Source organism: Sciurus vulgaris (genome assembly GCF_902686455.1).
Source record: "Sciurus vulgaris genome assembly, chromosome: 12".
NCBI classification, from domain to species: Eukaryota; Metazoa; Chordata; class Mammalia; order Rodentia; family Sciuridae; genus Sciurus; species Sciurus vulgaris.
Genome location: NC_136473.1, coordinates 47,933,503 through 47,949,846, shown reverse-complemented (window position 1 = coordinate 47,949,846; position 16,344 = coordinate 47,933,503). Strand labels below are relative to the sequence as shown.

The 16,344-nt window shown below is 38.4% G+C and overlaps 1 protein-coding gene across 3 annotated transcripts in view; it reads left to right on the top strand.

The window, feature by feature from the left end:
• Positions 1-13,516, top strand: part of MCM10 (minichromosome maintenance 10 replication initiation factor) — a 30,030-nt gene extending 16,514 nt beyond the window's left edge. For all 3 annotated transcript variants that reach the window (XM_079105988.1, XM_079105990.1, XM_079105989.1), the window contains 10 exons: positions 1,360-1,460; positions 2,110-2,220; positions 2,303-2,420; positions 3,999-4,227; positions 5,371-5,515; positions 6,334-6,452; positions 8,155-8,268; positions 8,821-8,966; positions 10,581-10,623; positions 11,096-13,516. In XM_079105988.1, the coding sequence (XP_078962114.1) occupies positions 1,360-1,460; positions 2,110-2,220; positions 2,303-2,420; positions 3,999-4,227; positions 5,371-5,515; positions 6,334-6,452; positions 8,155-8,268; positions 8,821-8,966; positions 10,581-10,623; positions 11,096-11,179 (1,210 nt within the window). In that variant the 3' untranslated portion in view covers positions 11,180-13,516. The remainder of the gene's footprint in view (positions 1-1,359; positions 1,461-2,109; positions 2,221-2,302; positions 2,421-3,998; positions 4,228-5,370; positions 5,516-6,333; positions 6,453-8,154; positions 8,269-8,820; positions 8,967-10,580; positions 10,624-11,095) is intronic.
• Positions 13,517-16,344: the final 2,828 nt, after the last annotated feature.

The window sequence follows — 16,344 nt, the reverse complement described above, 5'->3', positions numbered from 1 at the left end:
CTATTCTTAGAGAGGAAAGCATAGAGAAGGAAAGAAAGATTGAGTCATGATCTTTAACATAGAGGCCATATTTTTTTTTTTTTTAGTTCTTAACACATATGGTGTGATTTTGTCAGGGCGATTCATATGCCATTAAGAGTATGTTCATCATAGTGTAATAGCCCTTGAGTCAGTTCCGTTGTGACTATTTGATCAAGCTTGCAGACCTTAGAACCCAATTTTAATTTAGTGAACACACACTATGAAGTCTCACATAGGGGGTGGGTTGGTGCATGGCCCCTGTTCTAGGGATCTCAGGCTGTCTATAGAGTCCCTGAAGTAGATGATCAATGGCTCTGTCATCATATTGTATAGAGCACATCTGAAGACATGACAGGTGAGGACTTGGCACAAAGAAGCCTTAGTTGGTTTAACATGGAAACAGATTTTGTTCCTGATACCACAGGAATTAGGTAAGAGGATTCACACTTCCTATTTATTTGGAAACATCAAACACATTTTTTGATTTAAAATAATTTCATTATTGTTTCCACACTGCTAAAAGGCAATATGTGTGCATTATAAATATAAACCAAATTCAACCAAAAGGAGAAAATAAAAGTCATCTATAGGGCTGGGGTTGTGGCTCAGTGGTAGAGCGCTTGCCTAGCACGTGTGAGGCACTGGGTTCGATCCTCAGCACCACATAAAAATAAATAAAATAAAGATCTAGCAACAACTAAAAAAAAATTTTTTTAGAAAAAGTCATCTATAATCCTACCACCTAGAAAACAGTTAGTTGTTTGGTATTTATGCACCCAGGTGTTTGGGGCTTTCTCTCTCTTTTTTTTTTTTAAGTTTAAATTTTTGGTAGAGTATTGACCATATTATGCTTATACTTTGCCTTGTAACCCCTTTTTTTTTTTTTTCATAAAGCAATGTTTTCCTGGCCAAATATTTAATGTCATTATTTTTAATGGTTACCTGGTATTCTTATACTTGGCTCTTTTAAACACTTAGACATTAATGGTGATTCTAATTTATAACATCATAAACTAATCTGTAGTTACTATCCTCAATTTTACACAAAGCTTAATCATCTTAAGACAAATTCCCAGACTTTTAGAATGTTGACATATTTTGTATTTCTTTTGCTCTTCCAGAATGGCCCCAAGCAAATTTGTAGGTTGCTTCTTGTTCTCCATATAAACCAGTTACACTGCCAGGCCATGGCATTAGTAAAGCCAGCTTACATGGTGCTTTGAGAAACTTCAACAGTTGGTAGTGAATACACTGAATATTTATTTCTCTCACCTCTTTACTCACCAGAGCATTGGCGTTAGTGATGTTTCTTTCATGGCGTGGCTCTTGTCATTTCAGTGCTGCGGCTGTTGCTCCTAAGAAGAAGATTCAAACCACTCTAAGTAATCTGGTTGTGAAGGGCGCAGACTTGATCATTCAGGAAACTCAGCAGAAACTCGGTAACTTAGTTTCTCCATCATAAATTTCTTTCTCCAGTTGAAATACGTTGTATTTGGCTTATACTCTAAGTGATGAATATCCAGCCATCTCCTGTACTTAAGGAATAATATGGCCTAAGCTAAAGGCGTCAAGCCCAGTAACGGGACATTAAGGAAAAGCACATGTTGATCTTAGCTGTGCTTGGTTTTGTGTACTTTAGGATTTCTTAATGCATCTGGGTCAAACTCTTAATATCCAGCATTAGAATCAGTAGTTTTAAATTCCAGGGCAACCCTTTCAGTTATCTTTTGTTAAAATACTCCTAAGTCAGAGAATGCCAGCCTACCCTGTACTTTTTGTTCCAGACATGGCCAAGGCCTAGCATGCACCCTTATCTGCCATGCATATCCAGGAATAGTGTATAAAACAACCCCCACAGATATTAGGTGCTTAGTATTCTAGTTATTACTTGAAATAACATACTTATGATACCCTTGCAGTTCTAGTCAGATGCTAGAGGTCAAGGGCTCTGTATTTTCTCTTGGTATTCCATCTACTTCATTTTAAATAATTAGATTATGGGTACCGGGTTTTAAAGGTGACACATCTTGTGACATGAAGCTATCTGAATTTTGAATTCTTTCTAAAGCTGATGTTTATACATTCCAGGAATACCCCAGAAGGCCTTGTCTTGCTCTGAGGAGTTCAGGGAACTGATGGACCTGCCAACCTTTGGAGCCAGAAACTTAAAACAACACTTAGCCAAAGCCAAGGCTTCAGGTACAGTCAACTCACAGGCTGCAATGTGGGCCTGAGTTCTCTTGGCTCTCCAGGAACCCCTCAAGATGGGCTTGTGTTTCAGGGATCATGGGAAGTCCAAAACCCGCCATCCAGTCCATCTCAGCATCAGCCCTCCTGAAGCAACAGAAGCAGCAAATGTTAGCGATGAGGAAGAAGAAATCAGAAGAAATCCAGAAACGGTAAGAGGAGCAGATTTAACATTCCCTGTTTAAGTAACTCATCTCAGGAATCCTCCGAATTTCTTAATAGATTTCAAAATGTGACTTCTGATTTTGGTTGGATACATTTTTGTCAAAACCAAAGAGCACTGAAGACGCTACATTTCTAACTTAAGCTAATGACTCCTGAGACCAGATATTGTAAATTAGTTAGTGCCACTGTGAAAAAAGAGAAAGGAATGAAGCATAAAGAGGGTTTTTGTAGGAAGGGAAGACATGGACACCTGTTTGGATCTCATTTTTTGATTTTACCACAATTAGTGAGTAGACTGTTTACTTAGTTATTCAAATAAGTGAGAAAAATGAGGCATTGAAAATGGGAAGTCATTTTAGAAGTAAAAATCAAGTGGAAATAGATAGGAAGGGTGGACAAATCCTGAACTCGGGTTGTCTGAATAGTGTAAAGAGCCACTTAACATGCACAAAGCAGTCACTCCCTGAATACAGCACCTCATTTGGTCCTCATTAACCTGACAAGGTTTTTTGGTCCTGGTTTTACTAATGACATAACTAAAGGTTGGAGATTGTACGTGACCTAGCTAAGTTTCAGCCTCCTTCCATTCTACTCCAGTGTTTAATCAATCTACTGCCCCAAATCTGGTCTGCTAAAAGGTAGGTGGTTACATGGAAAGGAAAATCAGTTAAGAGGAAATTCTTTGGAAAAATAAGAGAAGGGTTTGGTCTTAGGCAGCTTAGTTTGAGATACTGGTACGATATCTACAGAAGTATTTGTCATGTGCCTCCAGATGACATATTTGCACATAAAAATATGTTAGGGTGTGAACCTAGTGTGAAATAAAAACACCTGTCAGCTAGAATGCATTACAGTTTGATGTTTTTCAGGATTTTGCTGGCAAAACAAAACATACCTTTTTTGGGCAGGGCAGTTTGCAAACTAGCTTAAAGCTCACAAGAGTGCTCATTGGTAGTGAAAGAAATACTGCCTGAGATTACCTGGCACTAGTTGTGAGTCTGTCGCTTGTAAGCAGTGTGATTTTGGGCCTCAGTTTCTTCACCTATAAAATGAAGAGTTTGAACGAGGTGATTTTTGAGATTCACTATTTTTAAAAACTCTTAAAACTATGTATAATCACTATGCAGGTTACAGTGCCTCTCTATTAAGGGCTTTCAAATGCATCCTATGTTTTATGTCTTCCAAGTTGAGTGAACTAAAATGCAGAGGGATTCAGTGAGGTCCTGCAAGTCCTAGAACTAACCACAGGCTGGAATTCTGTGTATGAGTTAGCTTCAAAACTGTGGTTTGCAGAGGACAGCCCTGGAAAGCCAGTTGATAAAACAGTCATCATTACCAAAGTGTACAACAATTACAGCTTCTTGAATGAAAAGTCAATTAATCCAAGTGTTAAAGAGTTGTTCTTTTGTGTGTTATTTGAATGATTAACCAAGGAAGAGAAATTATTTTACTAACAACTAGTTATCATCTAGTGACCTGCCTGGAGCCTCCCAGTCCACTTTGAGTTCTGAAGTTTCCATCTGTGAAAAACCCTCTCTGTGTTTATTTCTGCATGTTTCTTCAAGATTTCTCCAGAGCTCCAATGAAGTCCAGAGCCCAGCTGTTCCACGCTCACCTCATCTTCCCACTGTTCAGTCTCCACAAACAGGGGCCAAGTTCCCAGGGCTGGAAGGCACAGCAGCTGCACGGGTGCCTAAACTTGGCCGAGGCATCTCAGAAGGGGAAGATGTTCTCTTTTTTGATGAGTCACCACCACCGAGACCAAAACTGAGTGCACTTGCAGAAGCTAAAAAGGTAACTGGCTTCTGTTTTCTTTAATGTTTGATTTTACATTCCGTAAGATACAGCTTGGGTTTCAAGCTATATACTCATGTTCTGGAAGACAAACGCCTAGTGGCTATTTACTAATCATGTTACATAGAGTCAAAGGAATTTTAAATGATAATGGTATCCACATACCATTCATTTAAGAAAATTAGAACCCTATCTCAACTGTTCTTAATCAGGCTGAAGGAAAATACTGCTTTACCGCTAGAGACATTGGTGTTATGGAAAAAATTGGAATTATTAAGGCAAGACTATACCATAGTGGTTTAAAGACTCCTTCTTTAGGGTGAGGTATAGCTCAGTGGTAGAGTGTGTATTTAGATCACACAAGACCCTAGGTTTGACCCCAGCAACCAAAAAAATAAAAAGGAATTCTTCTTTAAATACAGCCTTACACAGAAGTCCAATCTGTCAACAAATGAAAGCAAAATTGCTCTGGCTGAAGTAGGGTTGGGAGAGCACCCAGACCACCAGTAAACTGCCTGATTCCCTTGACTGAACCTCTTTCTGCTTTTCATAGTCACCAGGAATAACCCAATTAAGGGCAGAAGCTCACTCTAAGCCAAAGCCCTCACCTACAATAATGATAACAGTAATACCAATAATAATAGCAGTTGCACATATTGAGTAATATGTTTGCATGCCATGCTGGTCCTATGTGCAGGTATGTGCCTTGTCTCATTTAATCCAGACGACTATAGCCTTATAGGACAGATGCTGTCGTCATCCCTACTTTATCAGTATAGAAACTGAGACTGAGAAATGAAGTAATTTTCCTACAGTTACATGATACTCAGAGGCTGAACTGAAATCCTGTCTGAATTCTGATTTTAAAACTTCCAAAATGATCATGTAGTCCTCTTTATAGATCTGGAAGCCTATAGTCTATTGTATTAAACTATTTGTTTTATTTAAAGAAACTGAAACTTCATTTATCAGTTTATAGATCTGCCTCTACGTTATTAGATTTTAATAATTGTTACTTATTCTAGGTAAGATGAAGTGCTTTGCCAATTTCCATCAGAAAATAACCAGACTCCACTGGTTAATAACTGTAAAGGGGAAAGGGTTTCATCTTTAGATTCTTAGCTCTCTCCTCCCTTTTTCTAGTTAGCTGCTATCTCCAAATTAAGGGCAAAAGGCCGAATTCTTACAAAAACTGATCCAAACAACATTACAAGGAAACAAAAGGACCCCCAGAATGTCCTGGAAGTGAAGAATCGTGTAGAAAAGAACAATACGTTTTCTCCTCAAGGTACTATTACTACCCTTTCAAAGTCAGCACGGGGAGAAAGATCCCATTTATTAGGGGAATCTTTTAAGTTCTAAACCATACTCGGTACTCTGATACCAAGTCTTTTTTTTTTTTTTTTTTTTTTTGGTGGTGTTGGGGATTGACCCCACAGCCTTGCACATGCTAGGCAAGTGCTCTACCACTAAGCTATGTCCCCAACTCTTTATATTTTAGTGGGGTCTTCCCAGGCTGTCTTGAACTTGTGAGCCTCCTACCTTGGTCTTCTGAGTAACTGGGATTACTGGCATGCACCACTATGCCCAACTGAGGTCATCTTTTCACTAGTATTTCCCCCATAAGATTTGCAATTGGAATTGATTTTTTTTTTTTATAATCACATTAAATTGGAATGAAATTATACACAATTTGAACATTCAGAAGTAGGGTTCCTCATTGCATCTTTGCAGAATCATTAGCATGAAGATTTAATTTGAAGAAATAGAATTCCTTTGTTTTAAATTGCTCTTTATTTTAAAAACTCTGCAGTTGGTAATGCTGTTTTTAATTGGTTTGTAAGTAGGATTTTTGTTGTTATCTGTTATCATAATCAGCTCCCTATATTAAAGTGAAAGATATTCTAATCTGGCGGTCAAGTCTGCCACTGCCCCATATTCTAGGTTCTACTGTTTGGCTCACTCCCTGCGCTTTTCCCAGCTGGTACCAACAGGATTCTCATGGTTGAAAGACCTGATAGGCAGAGTGGGAGGAAGCAGAACATCTGAGTCACTCTGGCTTTCTCAGATTTCTCTGTTACACTTAACGTTTTCTTTCTGCTCTAGCTGAGGATGAATTGGAGCCTGCCAGGAAGAAAAGGCGAGAGCAGCTCACTTACCTGGAATCTGAGGAATTTCAGAAAATTCTAAAAGCAAAATCAAAGCACACAGACATCCAGAAGGAGGTAAGAACCCAAAAGATCAGGGAGATGTCAGTGTCCTTCAAACCTGAGGTGCTGGTAGCACTAAGAACTATTTCTTTTACATAAGTCAAGAAATCGCTGTGGCAGTTTGCTTAGGTTTGTTTTGAAGGGCAGGAATATTTTTAATATATTTTAGCTTTGCCTTTGTCCTTATACTGAAAAATAGCAATTTGTTTATTATTTAAACAGACTTCAATATAAAAAATTGTTTCCATGTAGTTATGGCTGTGAGATTATGTGTAAATGTCCCAGTACTCTTTAATATTTTCTGCCTTGCATTATGGAAAGGAATAATTTCCATTCAGATATTTTAATATTGGCATTTCAGATGCTCTAAATCAGTAGATAACCTCATTATTCCCAAAGACCCTTTTAATCACAAGTACTTTTTTATTGCTTTTTTATCATAAGATAAAATTCATGGATTATATATATTACCTATGCTTATAATTTCAAAGATATTAGCATAGTATCCTAACTAATATAAAAATGTTAAAAAGAGGAAAATAATGTTTTTCATTGTAAATGCTTGGGTAAAGCTTACCCTAGAAGAAATAATGAAGTAGAGGCTTGGATTTATAAGTGTACTACATGACACAGCTGGAAATGAGGACTCACATAGCTGGGTTTTCTTCTTAAGCACCATGGGCCTATTTCTTTGATAATGTTATTTATTTATTTATTTATTTTCTTAAGTAGTGAATTATCCTGAAAAACCCTCAGTGTACAGAGAAGTTGCCAAGTTGTACTCTTGGAATATTCAGTGTATAAGTACAAATAAATTAGGGTTGTATATAAAAGTTAGGCTTAAGGTTATAATTAGGTTTCTCATGCATATGAATGTCCCATAGAATACACAGAAGCCACAAGGGATAAGGAACAATCCTCTGTTGTGCAGGGGACTATTCTGTGCATGGCAAAAAGTATGGCATCGTGTTGCCTGTCAGTGGTGAAGATGGCAATCATGGGAATAACAAAAAAGTACCCCACAGATTCTCCAAATGTCTCTGGGGCTAGTGTTGTTGTTTCCACTTAGGGCTGATACGCCAGATAATCTGCCCTCTTGATTAACAAGTAACAAGACAGTTATAAACCATCTTTCTACTGGATTTAAAATTAAGGCAGTGGAGATGCCAGAGCTGACTCCTCAAAGCCATAGAGATGAGCCCATTCCTCAAGGGGCCTCAGACGCTGAACTCTCTTGCCTTGTGCAGCTGTGCCAATTCAAACATCTTCTTTTGCAGTAAACATCTCCCGTTCTCACCCTTACTCCCTGTTGTTCTCAGCACCCAGGAATTCTGCCAAGTGCCAGACCTGGGGACCAGTACCTAGTAAATGGGACTGTCATCACCGGAGACCTCAAGCATGTTCCCCCTGTAGAAATAACTGCCTGCTGGTGCACACTGGACCTAATGACAGTGTTAATAATGTAGCTGTTTTTATTTGTATTTGATACTTTACAAATCAAATATTTCCATGGCCCCCCTCCCATTTTAAGAGCTCATTTCGACTTACCTTCGTGTTTGGTTTGCCGTTCTTGAGGTACTACCTAGGGTTCTCTAACATTTAGCTTCTCAGTTCTGTTTTGATTATTATCCCACCGATTTATTATTATTATTATCATCCAACTGCCTGAGCACATATTGGAATTTGTACAAGTATTCTTGGCTATTTTGTCATTCAGCTGGAGGCTGAGCTGCAGGAATGCTATTTCGAGCCACTGGTGAAAAAAGAACAAATGGAAGAGAAGATGAGAAGCATCCGAGAAGTGAAGTGTCGAGTAGTGACGTGTAAGACGGTGAGTGTACCCATTTCAACTTTCTACCATTTCCTCTCCTTACTCCTTTCAGGGATCAAAACTAAAGATGAATTATGTAGTACCTCTGATTTGGTTTTGCTGCTTATGAAGTTGGAGTGATAATAAGCTTATATTATTTTCATAGATCTTGTAGGAGAAAATGAAAGAGCTACCCATCTGCCTTTCTAAATAGATCCCAAGTCTCATTATCCATCATCAGTAGCCTGTAAGGAGTTGAGGACAGACCAGCCTAAGCTGCTGAGAAGTTTACGCACTTTACTCCTTTGGCCCTCACTATTGTCCTAATGTCACAGAAGTTACTGGGTACTTCATGCCTGGCCAGAAACTCAGGTAGCCATTAGGAAAAGTAGCAATCAGTATGAGGGAGAGTCAAGAAATCACTTGATCCACAGAGCAAGAAGATAAGGTGGTGATGTCCCCATTATTGACCTGGGCAGTAAGGGGAAGACACCCTGGACTTGGAGCAGAGGGTGGCTACCCAGTCTCTCCTTAAAAACTCTTCATGAACATGTGGTCTCTTGGTTTGTACAGTGCGCCTACACCCACTTCAAACCTTTGGAGACCTGTGTCAGTGAGCAGCATGACTACCACTGGCATGACGGTGTCAAGAGGTTTTTCAAGTGTCCCTGTGGAAACAGAAGCATCTCCCTTGACAGACTCCCAAAGAAGCACTGCAGGTATGAGCTTTGCTTAGGGTTTTCTGTCCCATGTGGGGCTCCTTAAGTCTTAGTGTTCCCACATGATTCTAAAAGGATCACAGGACCATTATTCTCTGCCATCTTAGCTCCTGGATATCCTGAGACTAGAGTTGTCGACTGGAATCCCTGGGAGACAGGGATGCTTCCTTTTTACTTCTGTTTCCCCAACACTTAATATGGTGTCTGGCCCATAGTAGATTCTCAGAAATGTTCATGGAATAAATGAAGTATGTGTAGGTTGGGCTGGGGAATATATGTACTTATTAGGGACTAGTATATACAATTGGGTTTTTTCTCTCCACTCCAGTGAATCTTTTGTTCATTTAAAATCTCTTTAACACATGAGAAAGTATATGTGTTTTAATGGTCTTTTGTTTGTTTTTGTGTTTACTGTGGTGGGGGCCTCAGATAACAAAGGCAAAGCTGCTGGATCACATACACTGTGATGCCACCCTCTTGGGGGGACTAAGGAATCCTTCCTTCTCCATCTCTGGTCCATTCACCATCCTCCGTGTCTTCTTTACATGTCCTCTTTATTCCCTTCCTCACCCCTCTTCCCATCCCTCAACATCATAATCAATCATGCTCATGTGATTAATATCATGCTTTTTTTTTCTCGTAAAATGTTCTGTTTTTATGCACTTTTATTTTGCATAAATGGCACTGTATTAAATGTCTATTCTTTATTTTTTTTTTTATTTTTATTTTTTTTGTGGGGTGCTGGGGATCGAACCCAGGGCTTTGTGCTTAACAGGCAAGCACTCTACCAACTGAGCTATATCCCCAGCCCTATATGTCTCATCTTAATGTCTCCTTTCACTGAGTGTTCTTAGAATACCTGTTTGCTCTATGTATACCTGTTGTGTTCTACCAACTGATGACACTGCTCCATGAGCAGTATTCATCACATTTCATCCATGGATTCCCAGATACTTCCAGCACCCGTCATTCACTCCTTAGATCTTCATAGGGTTTTGTATAGGAGATGCTTCGGGATGTACCCAGGATTAGAACTGACCAGGTAGTATTAGGTCACTCTCTGGAGTGACCAGGCCAGTCTGCCCTCCATCAGGCCTACACAGGGTTGTCATATCCCCTTGTCCTTAACATTTCTGCCAGAGTACAAAGTGGCATCCTGATAGGTTGTTAAAATTTTATGTATTTGGTTATTGATATCTTTAATATCAGTTCATATGCTTTTCATTCTTTTTAAAATTTCCTCTTCTATAATTTTCTGTTAATATCTCTTATTTATTTTCCTACTGGAGCTTCTTTTTCTTCTTTATTTGTAGATGTGCCTTGGGTATTTAAGATCTTAGTCCCATGTGGTTTTAATCATTGCAAGTATATTTTTCCCAGACTATTTAAGTTAAATCATTAGGGAATTTTTTTTAGCCTTACAGCTTTATAGTTTCATAGTTTTTGTTGTTTTTCTAGTTGTTTTCTTTTTCTCTTACCTTATCCCCACTTTCAAAGTACAAAGATAATTTCCTATGTGTTTTTTTTCCTGTTCACATTGCACAGCAAGCCCCATTATCTTTATGTATGTGGGCATATACCTTATGACGAGTAAATCCATCTTTTCTTTTCCAGTAATTGTGGCCTCTACAAATGGGAACGAGATGGTATGCTAAAGGTAAGTGTATTCATAAGCTTTCTGTACTTTACCAAACTACCTGAAATAATCAACTTAAAAAAAAGGGAAGGTTGATTTCAGCTCAGAGTTTTAGAGATTTGAATCCATAGCTGGATGATCCCATTGCTTTGGACCTGTGGTAAGGCTGCACATCATGGTGAGAGTGCATGGCAGAGGAGGCCCATTTACCTCATGGCTAGAAATGAAAAAGGAGAGGCCTGGGTCCCATAATCCCTTCAAAGGTGCAATCCTAATGACCTAAGACCTCCCATTATGTCCCACCTGTTTAAAAGTTCTGTACCTCTCAGTGGTGCCATGCTGGGAACCAAGCCTTTAACATACAGGCCTTTGGGGGACATAGTAGATCCAAACTGTAGAGGTATATCACTTGAATGTTAATTTGTGACTGATTTTAGTGATCTGGGAAAATAACGTTAAACCATTTCTTATTAAAGTACTCTTATTTTTCTAGGAAAAGACTGGTCCAAAGATAGGAGGAGAAACCCTGTTGCCAAGAGGAGAAGAACATGCCAAATTTCTAAATAGCCTTAAATGACCATAATTTCAGGCATTTTTCCACAACCTGTCTTGCTTTTTGTGGCTCTGGAAAAGCAAGGGACTGGCTCTGTATTGCCCATGTTTCTAATTGACCCCATTAGAAACAAATGCTTGTTAATAAGCCCATCAACTTTCCTTAGTTACTTTCCTCCATTGGTTTAACTTGACACCAAATTTAAATTTGACTTAAAAATGGAAAATCAAGCTATCATGGTCTCTCCTGTTCTCAATTCAGATGACTGCATTACTGCATTTGCATAAATTTTTGGAGTTACTCCTTGGTTACAGTAAATCTTGGAGGACTTTCCTTTGAGGTGCTTTAGAGTATTCATGAATGAGCAAGGGAGCGGGTATAGCATAGGGTGGGGGAACTTACTTGTAGGCCTTGAAAACATTCCTAATGAGATCAGTCTTTTAATCCTGCTTATCAGTGAGTATTAAATGCTTTCGCAGACATCCAACAGGTGTTCAGTTTTTTTTAACCTGTCCTTGGTAGTGTCTTACGTCATCACAAGGCCATCAAGCAGGGTAAGTACTCAGTGAGCAAAGTGAGCAGAAGCTGGCTGTCCTTTATGGAGAACTTGTTGTAAAGATTATAATCTTTACAATAGTTTTTGTTTTTGTTTTTGTTTTATAGGGGTTTTCTGTTTGCATGGTTGGTTTTGGTCTTTTTGTTTGTTTTTGCTATGCCTTTTTCCTTGTGGAGGAGAAAACGTGACTTTTTAAAAGAAAATCACCTTTCATTGAGTTTTTTAATGATGAAATGTTTTCCCTTTCCAAACAACAAAAATAAAACAGAAGTATTTTAGGTAAAAATCATCCAAAATAGCAAAGAAGGAACTTCTGAATGACTGGTGTGGAATTTTCCCCAAAGAGAACCTAAAAAATTAAAAGCTTCAGGTTGGACAATTGGTAGCACAGTTGACAGGAAGAGAGTACATGGATTGGGTTTCTGTGGAAAAGCTCATGATAGAAGAAAAGCTTGATGCTGTTTACAGAAGGTTAATTAATGTCTAATGACATTTGCTTGTTTGTCTTAATCTGGAGCATAGATTTATTTGCCTAGGTATGTCACTGATAGCAACTCATCAGAGCTTCTGCTCTGCCAGGAAGATAGGCATTTCTGATCCATATCAATATTTGGGAAGAATTGCTGATGTTATTTTTTTTTTTTGAGGTGCTGGGAATTGAACCCAGGGCCTTGTTCATGCATGCAAGGCAAGCACTGTACCAACTGAGCTATAATATCCCTAGCCCTGGTGACATCTAAAGAAAAGAACTAAGTGGCATGAAAGGTAGAAAAGATCAGTTAGTTTATTAGGTTGACAGCAATTTGTGAAAAAAATATAGAAATTTCAAAAATTAAAAGTATGGTTACACTGTTGGACTCTCCTCAACTAGGAACATGTCACTGTGCATGCAAGTCATCACAAAAGCACTACAAAAATTGATTTAGAGACTGCAAATCAAATTAGGTGAATTTGCAAATATGGAACCACAAATAACCAGTGAGTATTTAGTATTTCCCCAAACAGGACCAGATTGGGTGTACTCCATTTTGCAGATTAGAAGTTGATTAATTTGGAAATAAGGGCTGAGACTTATTTGAACCAAGTTTAGTAAGTTTTCCTAAGCAAAGACTCTGCTAATGATATTTTTTAAATCAACTATATTAAGGTATAAATTTCATACAGTAAAAGACACACATCTTAGGTGTATATTTGGAAAATTTGTCCAAAGGTTTACACTCATGTAACCACACCACAAAATGATGCAAGATGTTGCCTTCCCCCACAAAAGGTGGTTAAATCCTTACTAGTCAATCTGCACCCCAGCCCCTGCCTATTACTCCTCTCTCATATTATTATAGACTTACCTTCTAGTTTCAGATAAATGGAATTATATAGGACATACTTTTGTGTCTGACTTTTTTCACTTGGCATGATATTTTTAAATTTATCTACATCATAGTGCGTTATCAATAGTTTTTATCTTTTTATTGCTGACTGTCCTGCAAGTGGTTTACCTATTCACTTGTTGATGGACATTGGGTTGGATTGTCCCCAGTTTGGGGCTGTTATGAATAATGCTACTAAAATTATTCCAGTAGAAATATTTCTGTGGATACATTTTTGTGTCTCAGGTAAACACCTAGGAGTGGAATTTCTGGGTTATATGGGAAGCTTCATAAGAAACTGCTAAGTTGTTTGCCAAAGTGGTTGTACCATTTTATACACCAACTAGTAATGTGCAAGGGTTTGCTCCACAGCCCCAATACCTGATGTTATCTGTCTTTTTAGCCTTCCTCCTGGGTGTGTAGTGGTATCTTATTATGGTCTGGTTTGCATTTCCCTGGTAGCCAATGCTATTTTATTTGATCATCTTTTCATGTACCGTACATTCATATGTCTTTTTTTTTTTTTTTTTTTTTCTTTAAACCCAGGGCCACTTAACCCTTGAGCTACATCCCTAGCTTTTTATTTTTTTATTTTGAGACAGGGTCTCACTGAGTTGCTTAGGGCCTCACTAAGTTGCTAAGACTGGCTTTGAACGTTCAGTCCTCCTGCCTCAGCTTCCCAAGCTGCTGGGACTACAGGCATTTGCTACCACACCCAGCCTGGTATGTCTTTATGACATATGTCTGTTCACCTATTAATGTTCTTTTTTAATTATTGAATTGAGATATATTCTAGATATAAGTGCTTTCTTTCACCATTAAGTATCATGAAAGTATTTTGAATAATGTTGTGCAGAAGATCTATGGATAATAGTGTGGTTTTAATCTTCTCATAATTCCCTAGACTGACGTTATCAGCTGAGCACAAGTGGACTTGACCTTGAGAGAGGACAATTCAAGTCCTATGTCTGGTAAATTCCTGGATTTGTGATGCTGGCTTTATTTTTTACATAATTACCAATATATCAAAATGGAAGAAATGTCTAGTTGTATGTTATTCAGTACTGTGTTAGTCAGCTTTCTATCATTATAACAAATACCTGGGATAGTCAATTCATAAAGAAGGGTTTATTTTGGCTCAGAGTTTTGGAGGTTGGTTGGCCCCATTGCTTTTGGGCCTGTGGCAAGGCAGTGTATCATGTTGGGATTGCATGATGGAGCAAAACCTCACCTTGTGGCTGAGAAGCAAAAAAAGGAGATCAGAGTCCCACAGTCCTTTTCAACAACAGAACCCCAGTGACCAAGACCTCCCACTACCTCCATCTCTGAAAATTGTCACCTCCCAGTCTCACCAGGCTGGGAACCAAGTCTTTAACACATGAACCTTTGGAGGACACTCAAGATCCAAACTATGACAAGTACTTGTTCATGTGTTAAAGGCATAAGAAAGGTTGTCCTCACTAAAGGTTGTACTATTTTATTTTTTTCAATGGTGATTGTGGAGAACAATCTAATGGTATAATTTGATTGTTTGTCATGTAATTCAGTTTACAAAATATTAAATATCTTGCCTCTTGGTGCCACAATTCTGCTAAGTGCATATTAAATGATCAGCCATGAGCTGATAACATCATAAGCTTGCTGGATATGGGGTGCACACCTAATCCCAGCTTCTGGGAAGGCTGATGTAGGAGGATTACAAGTTCAAAGTCAATCTCAACAACTTAGCAAGACCTGGTCTCAAAATAACTTAGAAAGGATTGGGGCGATAGCTCAGTGATAAAGTACTTGTGTAGCATGTGTGAAACCCTGAGTTCGATCCCCAGTATTACCAAAAAAAAAAAAAAAAAAAAAAAAAAGTTATTTATTTATTTATTATTTATTTTTGGCAAGGTCAGTACCTCATAGTAATATTACTGTTTTCATTTTTATTTGGGGAAAAAACACAGGGGTCTACACAGAATCACTAGTGTTAATATTTAAGACCCAAAAGTATTATTGTGTCTAAATTAATGAGGAGTTGCCTAGAAAAATGTTCACCTTAGTTTTCCTATTAAATCAGTTTTTTCCAGCCATATCCCCCACCTCAGAAAAAAAAAAAATTCTGTTCCTGAGGAAGCTTTTAAAGAAAGTGTTTTTGAAAACTACTTAACTATAAATTAACTATACCATCTTTTTTATATGACCAAAAAAATGGTTCAATAGGTAAAGAGGCATTGCTGGGCAAAAATTAATTTTAATTTTTAAAACAAAAACAAAAAAGTTTCTACAGATGCTTAGGTGTGCACAGATCACCTGCAGGATCCTCAAGATGTGGGAATAATGGTTTCTTTTGGAGACAGGAAGGGACTATGTTCCTACTATGTTCCTTCTCTGTCCCTTGTAAGTTTGAAAGCATATATGTAGATTACCTGTTCACACTGTGTGTGTGTGTGTGTGTGTGTGGTACTGGGGAATCGAACCCAAGGGCCACACACATGCTAGATATTCAAACTTTAATTTGAAAAATAAAAAGGTAATGTGGAAAGGGGCAAAGCTTGCCAGCAGTGACAAACCTCCCAAGATAACATGCCTCTCACAAAGGCTCTCCTGCAGCCCTCTGCAGATTAAACTCGAGGAAAGCACCTGGCACAGCCCCATTCCCGCTCCATGATGTGAAAGACCCAGAACGCTCTAAGATCACCAGTCTTCAGCCACACAAAGAGTAGTTTTGTGTGTTGTCTGTTCTGTCTTCTGCCAACCCATGGAGGAGAAGCCAGGCTTATTGGAGGTTGGCCCTTCGGGCGGAAGCAGCACCCAAAGCACCCTGAATTGAGATGAGCAGGAAACCATCTCAATAGGCGTATTTCTGATGGAAAACTTTCAAGAGCATTAGAACATGATTGAAAATGAATTAGAAATGAACCTTTCTCATAACTGAATGAAACAGAAAAAGCACCTAGCAAGATTTCAAGAACTAAAAGTCATTCTGGGACTCATAAAAATGACCATCTCCTTTCAAAAAATCTAAATAAGTAAAGGCATATGATAAGAAGTTACAAAATTTCCCCTGAACTACACATACATATACACACACACTCACACAGTTTGTTTGTTTTCAGTTCTGGGAATCAAACCCAAGGCCTCCAGAATGCTAAGCATGCAGTCTACTGAGCTACAGAACATTAGGGGGGGGGGGGGGGGGGAATAAAACCCTGCAAAACGTGATAAAAAATTAATGGCAATTTTAATCTTTAACAAATTTGTTTTCAATCACTTACCTGGAA